The sequence below is a fragment of the Camponotus floridanus genome, unplaced genomic scaffold (genome assembly GCF_003227725.1).
Source record: "Camponotus floridanus strain SB8 unplaced genomic scaffold, Cflo_v7.5 scaffold30, whole genome shotgun sequence".
Taxonomy (NCBI): domain Eukaryota; kingdom Metazoa; phylum Arthropoda; class Insecta; order Hymenoptera; family Formicidae; genus Camponotus; species Camponotus floridanus.
In genome coordinates, this window is record NW_020229437.1 from 612,581 (window position 1) to 628,579 (window position 15,999).

Genomic DNA, 15,999 nt, shown 5'->3' on the forward strand with positions numbered 1-15,999 from the left:
CGCATGAATCCCGCGCGATATCGATCGATAAAAAAATCATCGCATCGACCCACTCGTTGTCATGTCTCTCGTTAGTCGGCATGACGATTCGACAAAGTCTCGACGAGCGCGGAACTTGACTCGCATTATTTGGATCCGGAGGTCGTGATCTGTGAACGGTCTAGAATACAATGGTGACCCGACCTGACTAGGCGCCGTTCGCTATTGTGACGTGACGACACGGTACGTCCGCAACGTCCTCCAACCGGAAACGGACTCTACCGCGCGACGATAGACGAACGTGGAAACGTTAATTCAATACGACTTTTGGGCCCTATTGTCGGCTCGCTCTCTCGAAAACCATTCACAATATTTGCTCTGCACCTGGATGGCAACTATATCGCACAACGCGACTTTTAATCCGATTTTCGAAAAGTCGAAAACGATAATCGCCTTTCATCATGTTGTTCGAAAAGGGGATCGAGGACTTTATTTCGCTAAGACTTTTTTTGAAAAAGTTTCACCACGTGTTATGTTTATTTTGCATGTTGATTCGAATCTCATCATTTTCTTATTCGCATCATTCGTATCAGTCTTGCGTGCGCATGAAAATTAGGGAAAAGAAAAACATAAACCGTTGGGTCAATGTTGCCGCGGCCACGAAGCGGTGGATGATGGTTTGGACGTTGCTCGGTTCGCCGGCTAAAATAACAAGGCACGTGACGCGAGAAACAAGGAACCCCTTGTCTCTTCCTTAATTCATCTCTCTTCCCTTCGCGGCATCTCGACGCGCTCGTCCATGTCCTTGCTCACGCTCGGTGCCGAGCAAGAATCTCTCGACGGTGTTCCCGGTGTGCTGCTGTTGCAGGTACCTTTGTTAATTAAGAGGCGTCATGTGTGGTCTCTCACCCCGGCGTGCGGACGCATCATGAAACCGTACACGAATGCACCGTGTGACTCGTGTCTGTCTCGTCCCGGGCGCGATACGTGGTCAACCCGCACAGTAGCCACGTGAGGTTCGAGGATGTGAATGCACATCGCGTTCACGTACACGTATGTGTGTGTAACCGCTACCGTCTGCCTGCCTGCTTGTCTGCGACGCGTATCTAACGGAGACACGACTAACTAGCTTGCCCGCCGCGGCTAACGAGGAGGGGCTCATGCTGGCGCCGCGACCAGGTGATCCAGGCGACGATACGAGACCGGATACGTTTCCATCCGAGCCCTATCGTCTATCCGATCGAGCCGAATTATCGGAAACCGATGGCAATTCTCCGGACCGGCGAAACGACGCGATCGCCGCGCACGTGTCGCGTGACATCGCGCTTGATGGGGTTACGCCTCTCTCTCGCCTGTCCCCCCCTTGTCCCGCGCGAAATTTTTTCCAGCATCGCCATATTAATCGGCGGATTAAGGTAAACGTAGCTTTCGTATCGCGGAACCAATTCGAAATATGTACGCGCGACGGCGCGAGTTGTAATTTAACGTTCCCCGGCTACGCGCGTATAAAATGAATAATGATCGTGACGCTCCGCGCGTTCACGGTCATCGAATATTCATTGTGGACAAGATTCCGCCGCTCCGAATAATTATCTAGAACCAATGGAGGAACTTTTTACCGCGGACTGACTCGACATTACAGTGTCGCGTGACCTGCCTCAATTAAGTCGTCCGCTTCGTGTCTGCATTTTCTCTCCGCGGCTCTTGTTTTCGGCGTTTAAAGACCTCGCTTCGGCCAAGACAACTAACCGTGTCATTGAACGTTGTTAAAAATACACGCGCATCGATGGAACGGCGACGCATATCGCATTCGAGTCGCCGTCGAGAGAGAAAGAGAGAGAGAGAGAGAGAGATATATCGAACGGTTCCGCGTGCATTCCTATCAATAGATTCGATCTGGTAGAATTGTCGGGAAGCAATGAAAATCCCATTCCATCTCGTTCCACTTTCCTCGCTATCGCGTGACGTTGCCCGATTAAATCCGCGTCTTGTTATCGCGTGCACTCTTTCCTTTGTACGTATCCAATGTGTTGGAAAAGCCGCTATCACGGAGAATGCTATATAACCCACCGAACAAATAGATCACGGCTACAAATTATACAACGTCCGTCCGATTCGACGAGAAGGCCGTAAACGCGCTCGAGGCAACTGCAATTAAGAAACTCGAATATAAAACCAGCCAATTCTAATTGGGGCTGACGGTTATTCCATCCGCGCTGATATTAAACGTCGAACCTTCGGCTTGTACGCGACGTACGTTACGTAATAACGTCCAAGACATGCGACCGGCGATACGACGATTCGTCGTACAACGCTCGCATACATCCCCGCGTATATGAAACACGTACAATAAAATCCCCAATGAATGCAGCGGAAGAGCTATACGCATGTTCGAAATGGTTAACGAACTGGCTCGCATGCTCCCAAACGGCTAACGAGAATTCGTATGGATGAATTCGCCATCAGGAGAAACCGGGTAGAATGATTTCGATGGATTCTATCGGCCATTCGATCTGCTCGAATTATCGGAAACCGATGAAAATCCTATTTTACTTACGCGTCTCGTATTCGTACGAGTACGTCGCGCGTTACCGAATTCTGTCTGTGACTCCGACGTCATCGTTACGTCCCCGTTCGGGGAACCCCTCGGCTATTGCCAATCCCATTGTAACATCATCGTCGTCGTCGATCGCTCTCTCCCCTTTTTCTCCTTTTCATTCGAGTCTCAAAGGCGGCTATATATTTTTTAACGCGCTCCCTTTATTTTGTTGACTTGAAAATAGCCGTTTCGAATGCGACGGAATTAGCCGACGAATGTGAAGCGACTGTCAAAATCCAAAATCGGAGAAAACCAATATCGAATCATACACACATATTGTGCGTCGCTAGTCGAAATTGTTACGATCAAATGCTATGTCCGTGTTTCATACATCTAACAATATACATCTAAAACAATCGATCGTAAGACAATGCGCGCTTCTGTATCGATGCCGCACATCAGTCGTTGTTGCAATTCGTCGACCTCGATATAGATTCGTGTTAACCCGTTAATGTTAACAGCCGTACGGTATTTTTGCCTCTATATTTATATACGCAACATCGTGCTCGATATCGAACTTGACAAATTGAGCACTGCATAAAAAATGGAATACGCGGGCGGTTTATTACTGACACATCGCATTTTTTAAGCTTCGTGATAAAATGAGAGAGAGAGAGAGAGAGAGAGAGAGAGAGAGAGAGAGAGAGAGAGAGAAAGAGGCGACGGTATAGGGTGGCACGTTAAATTGTGGCCCCCGGCCAAATGTCGCACGGGGATAAAGGTCTAACCACTCGTTGGCGGAAAATACATCGGACTTGTGCACCGGTGCGCCGCGTAAATCCGAAAATTCATTACTGCAGTGCGCACCGCGATTGTTCGTAGCCGGCATTTCCTAGTCGGCCTGCGCGAAGCGACGCTGCATTAATGGCCGGGCGTCAGGATTTACAGGAGGGACACCATTGTGTTGACGGGCAAATATAAAATTTTTCACGGCTCCGATAGAACACGCGCACACCCGTGAATAATGATCATCGTCGAATTAATAACTGAAACGTGAATTACGATTATGGCGTATTTAGAATGTAGACAATCTCGACTCCGGACGTGCAGCTTCGTCAAATTTTCGCCGATTATATACGAAACGTTAAGTAACGATAATAATATGGAATCGATTCAATACTACGCTATAGCAAGTTCTAATATCTTTGTCGCATTTAATTATTAATTTTAATATACAAACTGTGCGTTAGTTTGCAGAATAATAAATATTAAATTTAAAAAATTGTTTTATTTTAAATAATAATAATATAGATATTTATGATATTATTATATGCATTATAAATGCATATGAAAAATAAAAAGCAGTTTAAAAAAAAACAATTTCTTTTTGTATTAGAAGGTGAAGATGCCGCAGAGGAGGAGGACGCGTATCTGGAAGAAGATGATGTGCCTTCGGCTACGATAGCCAGCGATACCGAGTTGATTTCCGAAGGTGGCGGTCATCTACCAGTTTTTCTCACGGAACCCGTAAACTCTTTTGTCGTGAAGAACAAACCCGCAACTCTGCATTGTAAAGCCGCTCACGCGCTACAGATTTATTTCCGTTGTAACAACGTGAGGGCGGAGGAGTCTCAGCAGCAGGATTTCGTAGATCCCCATACGGGAACAAGGATCGTCGACTGCGAACTCAATGTCACGAGAGATCATATCGAGGAGTACTTTAGCAAGGATAAATTCAAATGCGAATGCATCGCTTGGTCTGGATCAGGGCAGATTAAGAGTCAACCGGCAATTATCGATGTTGCTTGTAAGTAATACGCATACGTAAAAATAAAATTGTATTAATAATCTTCTTAAAAAGATTCTAAATGTCTTATTCCACGGTTAAAATTTTTTTAAAAAACTTTTTCTGAATAAAATGCTGCAACGTGTAGCTATATTATCATAGCAAATTACAACACGTGGCTTATATTTTCTTATTTTTAAGTCAAACAGGTCTTACTCTCGGTGTGTAGTTAAAGTACGTGAATCAAAGAGGTTTGAAATAAACGCCGCGAGGGGGGGGGGATTCTGGGGACAGTCGACTTTTCGTCTCACTTTGCCTTTGTTCCGTCGTAATTATCTTGATTCTCCTGCCAACGAAGTCGTTATTTAATTCTGTCTCTTAATTGACGACAATGCAATGAGCGTCGAGTTTCCAAGAGAATCAATTTAAAGGGACAACCACTTGGCCAATTTCAGTTACATAACTCAAATACTAAATGTAAAAATGCGTTTCAAGAGATAGAAAGATACATCGTATATATTACCGAAAAAATTGAAGATATTGCGTAATATAAAAAAAAGATCTGTATATATATATGAACCAATTTTTTCTTTCAAAAATATTAAAATTAAAAAAAAAATAATACTTTAAATTTCATAAATTTTAATTGCATTTTATTCTTTTTATTATTATTCACGTTTATCAAGACGGGCACGTAAAATTATTTTTTTCAGACTTGAAGAAACAGTTCGAATCGCCACCGTACTCTGTATCGGTCGAAGCAGGTCAAAGCACCGAACTCAGATGTTTGCCTCCAGTAGGAGTGCCACCACCTAGAGTTTACTGGTTAAGAAATAATGTCCCCGTGGACACTGAGTCGGATACACTTCTCGTGTCCAGCGAGGGCCATCTACTTATTGGTCAAGCGAAACTTAGTCATCAGGCCAATTACACGTGCGTCGCTGAAAATATTGCCGCGAAACGACTAAGCGATCCAGTTAGCTTAACAGTATACGGTAAGAGTTCGTACGATTCTTTTTCTTTTTCAAAAATTATTTTTTGTATGTATAATTAATTCTACTTATTATTATTTCCCGGCATTTTACGCATCTATTGCACGTTCAATATCTAAACAGTAATATAATTTTTTAAAATTATAATAAATAATTAATATTAAAGTTAATGAAAAATTAATAAACACAAATTTCTTGTCGCATATCGTTTCAACAATATTTTTGTTGGTTTCGATTAGTTAACGGTGGCTGGTCTTCCTGGTCGTCTTGGTCGGAATGCCACTCGCGATGCGCGAAAGGCGGTCAGAAGAGGACGAGAACGTGCACGAATCCAGCGCCCATGAACGGCGGCCAGTCGTGCCTCGGCCCGGCTCAGCAAAAGATGGACTGCAACACAGCTTGCCCCGGTGAGTCCCCTTGAATTCATTATCCGCGCGCATTAGACTTTCACAGAAGAAACCTTTCTCTATCGAGAAATCCTCTATTTTCATATATTTCTTTGTTCTAATCTACTTGAGATAACGTCAAAGTAGTTAATGTGTAACAAGCGAAAAAGATGCCTTCCTCTTTCTCCTCATAACTCGTGTCGCGCAAACGATGGACGAGTAGGTTTTGCCATCGCGAGACGATATTACTGATGCTAAAGAGAGAAGAAGTCTCGCTTGATTTACGACCTGATCTCCTCCCCTTCCCTCTCTCCGCTCTCTTTCCACGTCGAGCGTATCTGTTGCGCACGTCATAGGCTCTTTGTGAAGTCTTTTAAATCGTATTCACCTTTCGAAACGTTTGCGACATCTTAAAAGCATCCGTGACTATCCTCGTAAAGAATACGGGCACTGCATGCAAACAATTGAACCTGGGATAATGTTCGAGGAAAATCGATAATGTTCGCTTTACACGTCGATGATTGAGACATTGATCGATCTGATATTCTTTTGGCATTTTCACGACGCACTTTTTATTCCCCTTAACGCTCGCTCACTTTGGAATAGCCGGCCCTTTGGAGGAATTCACTAACACCCTGGGTAAGTCCTTCACATGTGCATGAATCATGGCCCTCGGCCACGGACGAAAATTAAACCGCGACCGCAGCTACGACCGCGCATGTAAGGGTGTTTTAATAAAACGTAGTAAACCGTAGCGTTGGAAAGCAAGCGTGCCGCACTGTTTATCCGGTGGCGCTTAAGTGCCAATAAAGCAGCCGGCTTTGGAGCGAGAGACCGAGGACGTAAACGGGTTCGGCGCGATTAGGTCCTGGTTCTTTTCTTTTCTCCTCCACGCTTGATGATGACTCGAAGGAAAAACGTGTCGATACGAGTCAATTATACGAAAGGGAAATAAACGTCGTGGTAAGAGCCGGTAACAACGGCAGTAAACGTAACCGAATTGACAAGTATGGTCTTCTCGTAACAAGACCGCGAAGATTCGCGCGGAGTTACGAGCCCGTTTTGTCCTGTTAAAGTTTTTTATTGTCGCTCGATCGGACTTGTCTTAACAACTTGGAACGAAGCGAGAACGAACTCGATCTTTTTTTTCCCGCCAGTTGTGGACGGCGGATGGTCCAGATGGTCGACATGGTCGGTGTGTGGGAGCGATTGCACTCACACGAGGAGGAGATCGTGCGACGAGCCGCCACCCAGCCACGGCGGGCGATCTTGCCAGGGCAGGGACATCAATGTGGCGAATTGCACCGGCGGCATGTGCAACGGTAAGTCACCGGCAAACTTTTCTACGTCTTGATTGCGTTTTACGCTCGTCGCAATCTTTTTGCGTACCGTAAAGTTCCGATGAGACGTCGCGTACTTGGGATAAGTTTTAAACGGATATACTCTTCATTTCTCGTAATGTAAAAATAAGTACCATCTTCATTTTTAAACTTTTTAAAATAATGACGATTTTATCGAAAGTCCTATTTCTTAAGCGATAATATTTCTTAGGCGGTATCATTAGTCTATTTAAAAGAGTAGTTTTTTTCAAATCGTTTTCATAATTTCTTCCAATTGTAACATTTTTTCGATACAATGGATCACGGTAAATGTAATCGTGATATAAAACAAATATCATCGACTAGCAGATACAAGCAGTTTTCCAAAGTAATTTATTAGAAGACTTCGATACTATCGAAATCCTTTAATTATCCAACTTACCGGCGCTTCCTTTTACAGTCAACGGCAATGTGAAGGTGGGCGGCGCTCATTTCACCGAGGAAGGTGAGTTGGGCAAGCAATAAAGCATTTTCTCGCTCTTTTAATCTCCGTCGATCCGTTTCCTTTTACGATTTTACCTCGCGTCGTTTCCTCTGCCGTTCGTTTGGTCGGGCGCGTTCAGCAAAGAGAAAAGTTTCTCGATTAGATAAGCTAGGATCTCTCTCTCTCCCTCTTCTGCCATGTACTCGAACCTCCTCCGATTCGTTCCGGATTTGTACATGTTCGCGAAAATAAAAAAATAAAAAAACAAAATAAAACGAGATGAGGAGAGTAGGAGGTTCCCTCGCGCACAGGGCGCGACCAAGGCGTTCAACCGCAAAGTAAATGTCCTTAACTCGTCGTGCGACATTCTTGGATGGATTCTTCACGCCCGGTGCACGCCATTTATATTCCCGGCGACGCGGCGCTATACCCGACGATCTGATACCATTCAAATCAGATGTTTTATGCGCCTCGAAAAATACGGCAAAATAGAGAGCGCGAATCCAGGCGCGGTGAACATTAGCATTATTCATTAATCTGGTATAATAACGCGAATCGAGGCGCCCGCGTTGTACATCAGCCTCGTCGATCTCTCTCCGCGCGCTTATGCTAAAAATATAATTCCCGCGGATGAAACGATAGCCGGTCGACTGCCAGCGATATCGCTCGCTTTACCTCGACGTATTTGCCAACGCGTTTTTCCGCGTCAATAACGAGCTCGGAGCGCTCTCCCGCGGTACTATTTACTTTTAATTACTCGACTGGTTAATTATTGACGCTCCCGCGAAGGCCCGGCATGATCGTCGCGACCCCTCGTTTCGTCGATCCAAACAATCGTAACAATGAGGTAGCCAAGGGTGGCCCACTGGTCCGCACAGACGCCGCACCCCCCCTCGTCGCCCCTCCCTCCCGCCACCCTAAGGTAGCCAATTCTATCGACCGAGGCACATCAAAGTTGCACGCGATACGGCTGCACCCTCTCTACCCCCTTTGCGCCAAGGGGCGGAGAACCGGCTTTAATATCGAAGAAAATTATGTAATCGGTAGCCGTTACGCCCTCGTCGCGGAAGGGGGAAATTGATCGCGCATGCAAATAAAGTGCCATTATCCCATAGCGTAGACCCGAGCGTGTACACGACTGGATCTCTGCTCGAGGGGGCTGGATGCCCCGAAACGCTCCCTCCCTCTTGAATCCAGAAGTGAGTTCGATTTTCCTGAAAGCGGCGATAAAATATAGATGGAAGATACGGCTACGCGCCGCCGACGCCGCCGGAGAAACGTGATGCGATTTACCGCCTTACGCCGACAAACGTCTTGCGAGAACCTTGAGTCATCCCGGACGCGTCCCTGCTTTAAATATTTAAGACGCGATACCTTCAATCAAGATAACATTTAAAATGGACAGCTTACGATGATCGATATTAAAGTGCATCGCTTCAGCGAATTGTTATTATAGATTTTTATCTCGATGACGATAAAAAAGGAAATAGATAAATTTTTTAAATTTCTAATAAATCTAAAAGTAATAATGTAGATATTATAATCTGAAGAAATGTATAATTTTCATAAAATAAATATAAAGAAATTGATAAATGTTGATTGATGACAGAATTGAAAGCATTTGCACGATATCTACGATCTCTCGGGAATAAAAAATAAAAAATAGCTTCAAATATATTAGATCCGGGTTATGAAACATTATCAATGATCCCGAGGAAAATAAATATCCCGATACCCTTGAAAAGTCACTTTTTCATGTTGGTTCCAGAAGGAGGGTTGGGGCCGCACGCGTTTCCGATTTCGTCTTATCGCCTTCTGCGGGTAACGACGTGTAACTATTGCGTTTTCGAAATCCCTTTCCCGAATTCGTATGCATTTTCGTCGCTGTCGTATATATTGACGTGCGAGGCACGTGTCGAGAACACGGCGCGCGCCAACGAGGCGGACATGATCCCGCGAAAGGGAGTTCGAGCTCGAAAGTCACGTAGCAGGGTTACGACCTCGTATGGCTTTGACATTCTAAAATTGGAAGAAGCTTAAGAGTGTCAGGCTCGCATGGCAGGCGGTTGAGGTATTTCTCGAAAACTTTTACGACCGCGGGGACATTTTCTACGTCGTCTCGTTGTCGCAGAACCGGGCGGCTTCGTGAATGGTTAAGCACCCGGAAAGTAATCCGATAAAAGAAAAAAAATTGCCCATAATTCGGATAACTGCGGCGAGAGCTTCTACGCCGTCGCGTTTTACTACACGCCCGAGTTTTATTTTTTTCGAGAATTTCATTTCCTTCGGTTGCATTTACTTACATTATCCATATATCCGGAACGGCCCTCGTAAAACATCACGGTGAATTCATTTTTGCATAAGCATTTTTGCATAAGCATTTTTGCGCCGCCCCGGGCGATTCTCGAGGACAGGACGTATCTTCGCGTAATTTCATCTATACGCCGCATGCTTCGTTAAATACCCGCTACATTATGATGCAATCTTGGTCGATGGTTTTAAACCGCTTCCCACGCCGCGGTTTCCGTCGACGGATTTTCCCCCCCTCCTCCTCCTCCTCCTCCCCCACGTCGGACGCAACACGGCAAGAACTCAAGATTATTATTCCGCTCGTAGCGTGTTCGTGTCGCGGTACTTTTATTGCGTACGTTAATGACAGCGATAATAATGATCGGAATCTTTATAGCCGTACGAAATAACGCGGAGCTGTAAAACGATAAACTGACGCGCTAAAGAAAACGAGCGCGCGCGAGGGAAACGAGCGTGTCGCCGAAGTAAATGGAGAGGAACCTTAAAACTTTTCTACGGTGCTCATAATATTTAGCGACGCGGGAGCGTTTAACGCTGTCCGTCGCTTTTGGGCTTCTTTTGTCTCCACAAAAGGAGTCTCAAACTCTAAAAAGTAAATAAAAGTTACGACGTCGAGTATTCATGAGGAAACGATGCAATCCTTTCACGCAATGTATACTGAAAATTGCGAGCAATTTTCACGCCGTTTACAATAAAAAGCGTTATATCGTCGTTTTTTCTTTTTCTTTTTTTTTTTTCAAAAAAGTTTTCGCGCACAATTATTATCCTTTTTTTAAAAATAATCGAGAGACACGGAAAAATTCGCAATGATTTTTACAGCGAATCGCCAGATGGATGTAGCCTTGTATGTCGGTCTAACGGTCGCCTGTGTAGTAATTGGTGGCTTGGCGATTTTTCTGACGAGACTCCTGCGACGCAAAGGTCGCGATCATTCCTTGTACTCCATGGCTCGTAATGGTAAGCTTGTAATATTAAGAAATATATGAACGTGCGTGGGTGATAGTATTAAATTAAAGAAAAAAATAAATAGATAATATATCTTAACGTTAATTTAGCATGAAACGTAAAACTTTGTTTTTTTTTTTACAAAGATTAGATTTTCTCTCTTTACCATATTTTATGATCAATTAAACACACGAATAAAATAAATATTTGCATCGTAATATTTTTAATTACGCTCGTGGAAAATTGTTTTCTATAATATTTTCTGTTTAATATATCACAAACAGATAAATTTCTCGCGTGACTAGGAATGAGCAAGATACTATTTCGAAATTGACATAAATAGCTAACAATTTACCAGGTGAGAAAAAAAAGAGAAATTAAATTTTTTTTTTTTTAAATATTGCTAATAATTTCCAAACTTTCTCGTTATCTCTCGGTATAATATATCTCAATATATGCATATCTCGTGACGATGAGGATGAAACGCGCGAGTCGTTCGATCGTGGCTCACTGTAAAAATCGGAATAGTATCTCGGCGACGTTTATCCGCAGCGCGCAGAGATACCCACGAGCCGTGCTTCGGCCGTGTGCGTTTCAGAATTCCAGCCGGAGTTCTTCCCGGACCAGGACAAGAAGCTGAGCCTGCAACCGGACGTGACGGCGACCAGCGTGCCGGCCTGCTACGAGTATCCTTTCGATCCGAAACTGTCGATGTCGAGATCCCTCTCGGAACATCACTACGATGTGCCGCACTTGTCGATCGCGCCGCAACCGTCGCCGATGTCACCCACGCCGAGCACGTCGACTCAAGAGTCCTGCAGCGACAAGCAGATTCATTCCGATAGCGAGAACAGCGTCACGAGCTCCTACCCCTCCTCGGACTCGACGTACAACGTCGCCTCGGAGAGCGTCCGGCTGCCAAAATTGGAGGCCGGAAACGTCGCCAGGGCGGCGGTAAACACGCGCGGCGCCCTGCTGGTGCTTCCGGACTCTGGAATCTCCATGTCGGTGCCGGAGGGTGCTGTTCCCAAGCCGCTCCGGGCGGAACTTTATCTGGCGGTGCTTAACGAGGATCGTTACAGGCCCCGATTACCCGGTGAGTGCAAATTATTCATGGCCCTGCGCGCTTTACGCGTCGAGAAGCAGATGCCGAGCTTTACGATCGCAGCTGCAAACTTTCCGAATGTATATTCGAAATGTTCGCGATAACGCGATGTTATTTTTATATCAATGCCGTTTCGCACGTGCTTCGGATTATATACCCAGAGTTTGAGATTCAATGTAGGCCACCGCTGTATCGATTCTTTTGTGTTGCGAACAACGAGAATAAAATTCTCGGAAAAGAAAAGTTTTAACAAACTCTGATAAATTCGTTTTGTACCCGTTATTAAAAGATATATGCGCGTGTTAAATTACGTTAAATCATGTTTATTAGATAAATACAATTAATCAAGCGCGAAAGTTCAATGTAGCGGAAATTGTAACGCCGCGATAACGATAACGTACAATAACGGCATTAAGCTCGATAATGCATGATATTGCACTCGTGTTCATTTTTCCGCACCGTATCCCATACCCGGTTCGAATCTCGATTCCGTTTTTTTCCCTGTAGATGGGATAACCCAGTTATCGGCCGTGGTGACCTGCGGCCCGTCGTCGGCGACCTTCAACAAACCTGTGATTCTTCAATTCGAGCATTGCGCCGTGTTGCATCCGGCAACCTGGGAATTAAGCGTTTGGGCTTGCGACGGTGTTAACGTCGACGACGGTTCCTCGTCGATAGTATCGAAAGATCACCAGTCAATTACATGGAGCAGAGTGTTAACTCTAGGCAACGAGACTATCAATACACCGTTGTTCACGCAGTTAGATCGCTCGGAGGCTTTCATTGTGACCGAGCAGCTTCGCAGTTACGTTTTAGCCGGTCAGAGTTGCGAAAGTTCGATCGCCACAAAGCGATTGCGATTAGCGCTCTTCGCCAGCCAGGCCGGTCAGTGTTGTGTCAGAGTTTACGCCGTGGAGGATACGAGGGCGGCCATGAAAGCCATCGTCGATCGGGAGTCGCAGATCAGAGGCTATCTGCTGGACAAGCCGCGCACGTTGCTGTTCCAAGACAACGGGGAATCGCTCTGCGTCAGTCTCGAAGAAGTCGGCAACGAGTGGCAAAGCAAGTCGCCCACGGAACGCCAGGAAGTCTCGTTCCGGGATGTTTGGAACTGTCAAGAGAACGCCAAGCACGTGACCTTCGGCCTGGATACGGCTTTTGACCCGACCATCACGAGGAGCTACAAGCTGCAAGTCTCGCAAGGAAACTCTGAGAGACAAGTCTTCAGAATCGTTTACGACGGAGCAAAACAGTTGATCTCCTCGGGTAGCGTCACGAGACCACTCAGGGAAGTCACCGTGGTTAGCAGCGGACACGCTAACAACGCCACGACAGACCCTACCACGCTACGACCTTTTCGGTTTACGAGATCCTTGAGGAAGCAGCTCTGCCAATGTTTAGACCCGCCGAACGCTCTGGGTAATGATTGGAGAATGCTCGCGCAAAGGCTTCAAGTCGACAGGTTAGTGGCTTCGGCTTTTCTCGTTTTGCTTATTATTCATGCTTAATCTTCTTTAGATACGCTAGTGTGTTTATGCAGAGTGTATAAAATACATTCGTTAGCGCGAAGAGATCCATGCACTTCAATGCAGATAAAACAACACGCGATAGCAAATATTTGCTTCAATAATAAAGTCGGAGAATTTCTCTAAGATGATTAATATAATTGATAAAACCTATCGAATCTTTTTACATTTTGCATAATTAATTTAAAAAATGTCGATAATGTTTAACCGCAATAAAGTTTTATCATGGGGTTTCTAGTCGTTCATTTCGTTGTAACATAAACTTGCTTCAAACGCGTGTTCTATTTCGCTGGCAATATATCCGCTTGTACCACTTTCCTCGGTAATCACGCAGCCGGTGTCTTCGTTCGTGTAACAGGTACATCAATTACTTCGCGACTAAGGCCAGCCCGACCGAGCATATTCTCGATTTGTGGGAGGCAAGGCACCGGGAACCGACAGCGGTGACGGATCTGCTGAACCATCTTAGAATAATGGGCAGAACCGACGCCGCCACGATTCTGGAGGCGCAGCTCGGCCCGTGGCTCTGAATAAACAGAAAACCGGATCTCGAGAAGCGTTTCCAGCGGTGAGTGAAAGTCGAGACCATTGTACGCCCACCCAGAACGGGCAACCAGTGTATTGATGGGTGATCGAACGGCGACCGATGAACTCGAAATCGATCAGTGAATACAGTGAGCCGGATTGCCTAATGAATGAATACGCGAGAGAGGAAGGAGTGAGAAGCAAGGAGGCAGGAGAACTAGGTTCTTCGAAACGGACTCATCGAAACACTGCCTTAATTATGCGCGACACACGCGTCAGTACTTTGTATATAAACGTGCGATAGTGGCAAGTCCTTTGGAATTTCCTCTTGAGAGGGGATCCCACGGACAAGTTGAGGACCGAGAAATATTTGTATCCGTGAGTTCAAGAGCGATATAATACGCGTAAAAAAAAACCGTATACAGGGTGTATCTGAAATGATGCAAAATTCTGAAATGAGCTAAAATTCGAAAATGTGTGAAATTGACCAAACACCCGCAACGCAAATTTATTTATCTCTCAAAAGAGAGTGATAGATAACGTCAAAACCTTTTTTTCTGAAATACAGCCAATTTTTAATTTTTTCCCCAAACTTTAGAAGCCTCTAGCTCGGAGGGAGGGTTCATTTGCGGACCCATGTTCGTAGGAAAAAAAGTCTTATATTATTTTAATCTCTAGAATACGCTCCTAAAGTTTAGTGCATCATTTCAGATACACCCTGTATAATTGTGACGAAATAATTAGGGACTGTGCATTTAGACGGACATACATGTACATACATACACTAAAAACACGCGCGCAGATGAATATATCCATTTTAGATGGATGTTTCTATATAAATACATGTTATATATAGATATATATATATATATATATATATACAGGACACCAAGTAAAGTTCGAGCGGATCGACAATATCCGCGACACTTCGACGCGATGACGCAATTATTATCGATTTGTTAACACGCATGCACGCGAGCACGAGCGAGTGGTTATTATTTTTCTGAAAATCGTGCCAAAATTACTTCGGTTTCGTACGCGTACATTTCCGTTTATTGTTGCATTAGAATTTCGTGAATATGCCGTATGTCCCTTTTATGCGTGTCGACAATACAGAGATCGCGGTGAACACGAGAGGATATGATGCGTGTCGCTTTAAATGCGTTGCGCACAGAGTCCGAGCAACGCGATCGCATAAAACAAGCTAATTATAACAGACATGATTTAAATCAACGATTTATTTGAGAGATTGTATATTTGTTACTTTCGACGAATAAAATATTCTTGTATACCTCAGAGTCAAACTCATTTGTTTTCATTAATACTTGCGTCCCGTACTCATACATATTCTTCCCGTCGAGTAAAAGATTCTACCAATCAAGTTTATTAATTCGCGCAATTTTGTTCCTCGCGCTTGCAGTAATATATAATACAACATTCTCAAAATGTCTCTGAAAGCATTTCTCATTTCTTGACAAGTTTAAGCAAAATTATATCTACCTTATATTCGCCGCAAATTTGCTTAAATACGCTTAAACGAAATATGCTTAAACGAAAAAAAAAAAAATAGATGAAAGATTGCGATATAATCCATAAAATCCACACGGCACTTTTTGACGTGAAATCTCATATCAAAACTGCCCGTGCTGTAAAGAACGTTGTACCGTAATAACTCTGCAAACGTACTTTATCGGCATACTGTCAATAATTTTTTGCCAGCGAAGAAACATTCTTCTCTCGGGGTTGGTATTAAAGGCGCACCTTCGCGCGCGCACGAAGCAAGGGCTGTATATTACTTCAATTTCAGCTTGTCTCCGGACGTTCGACAGGGACAAGATATTCTATCTTCCACCTCCTCGATCTCGGCTGCGGCAGCTTTCTTCGATTTTCTCTCGTCAAAAATAGGTACGTACTTTTTATAAAAGTTGAAGAAGGTGGAAATAGGTGACAATGGACGTCGCGGGAACGTTGCAATTTTGAAATGTCGATACCAGTCACGCATGTATTCCCCCTTCCTTTTCTCTCGCGCTTTCTTGCTCGAATCGAGTTTTTCTAAACTTTTCGCGATTATTTATACAATAATGTCAATATAATTTGCCAACC

The 15,999-nt window shown here is 44.5% G+C and overlaps 1 protein-coding gene across 2 annotated transcripts in view; it reads left to right on the plus strand.

The window, feature by feature from the left end:
- Positions 1-15,187, plus strand: part of LOC105254692 (netrin receptor UNC5C) — a 30,782-nt gene extending 15,595 nt beyond the window's left edge. The window contains exons 3-12 of one of the 2 annotated variants that reach the window (XM_011263526.3): positions 3,915-4,325; positions 5,018-5,299; positions 5,536-5,703; positions 6,289-6,321; positions 6,840-7,004; positions 7,462-7,506; positions 10,615-10,752; positions 11,339-11,836; positions 12,353-13,307; positions 13,730-15,187. In XM_011263526.3, coding sequence (XP_011261828.1) covers positions 3,915-4,325; positions 5,018-5,299; positions 5,536-5,703; positions 6,289-6,321; positions 6,840-7,004; positions 7,462-7,506; positions 10,615-10,752; positions 11,339-11,836; positions 12,353-13,307; positions 13,730-13,901 — 2,867 coding nt within the window. In that variant the 3' untranslated portion in view covers positions 13,902-15,187. The remainder of the gene's footprint in view (positions 1-3,914; positions 4,326-5,017; positions 5,300-5,535; positions 5,704-6,288; positions 6,322-6,839; positions 7,005-7,461; positions 7,507-10,614; positions 10,753-11,338; positions 11,837-12,352; positions 13,308-13,729) is intronic. The other variant, XM_011263527.3, reaches the window with a different exon arrangement.
- The last annotated feature ends 812 nt before the right edge of the window (positions 15,188-15,999 follow it).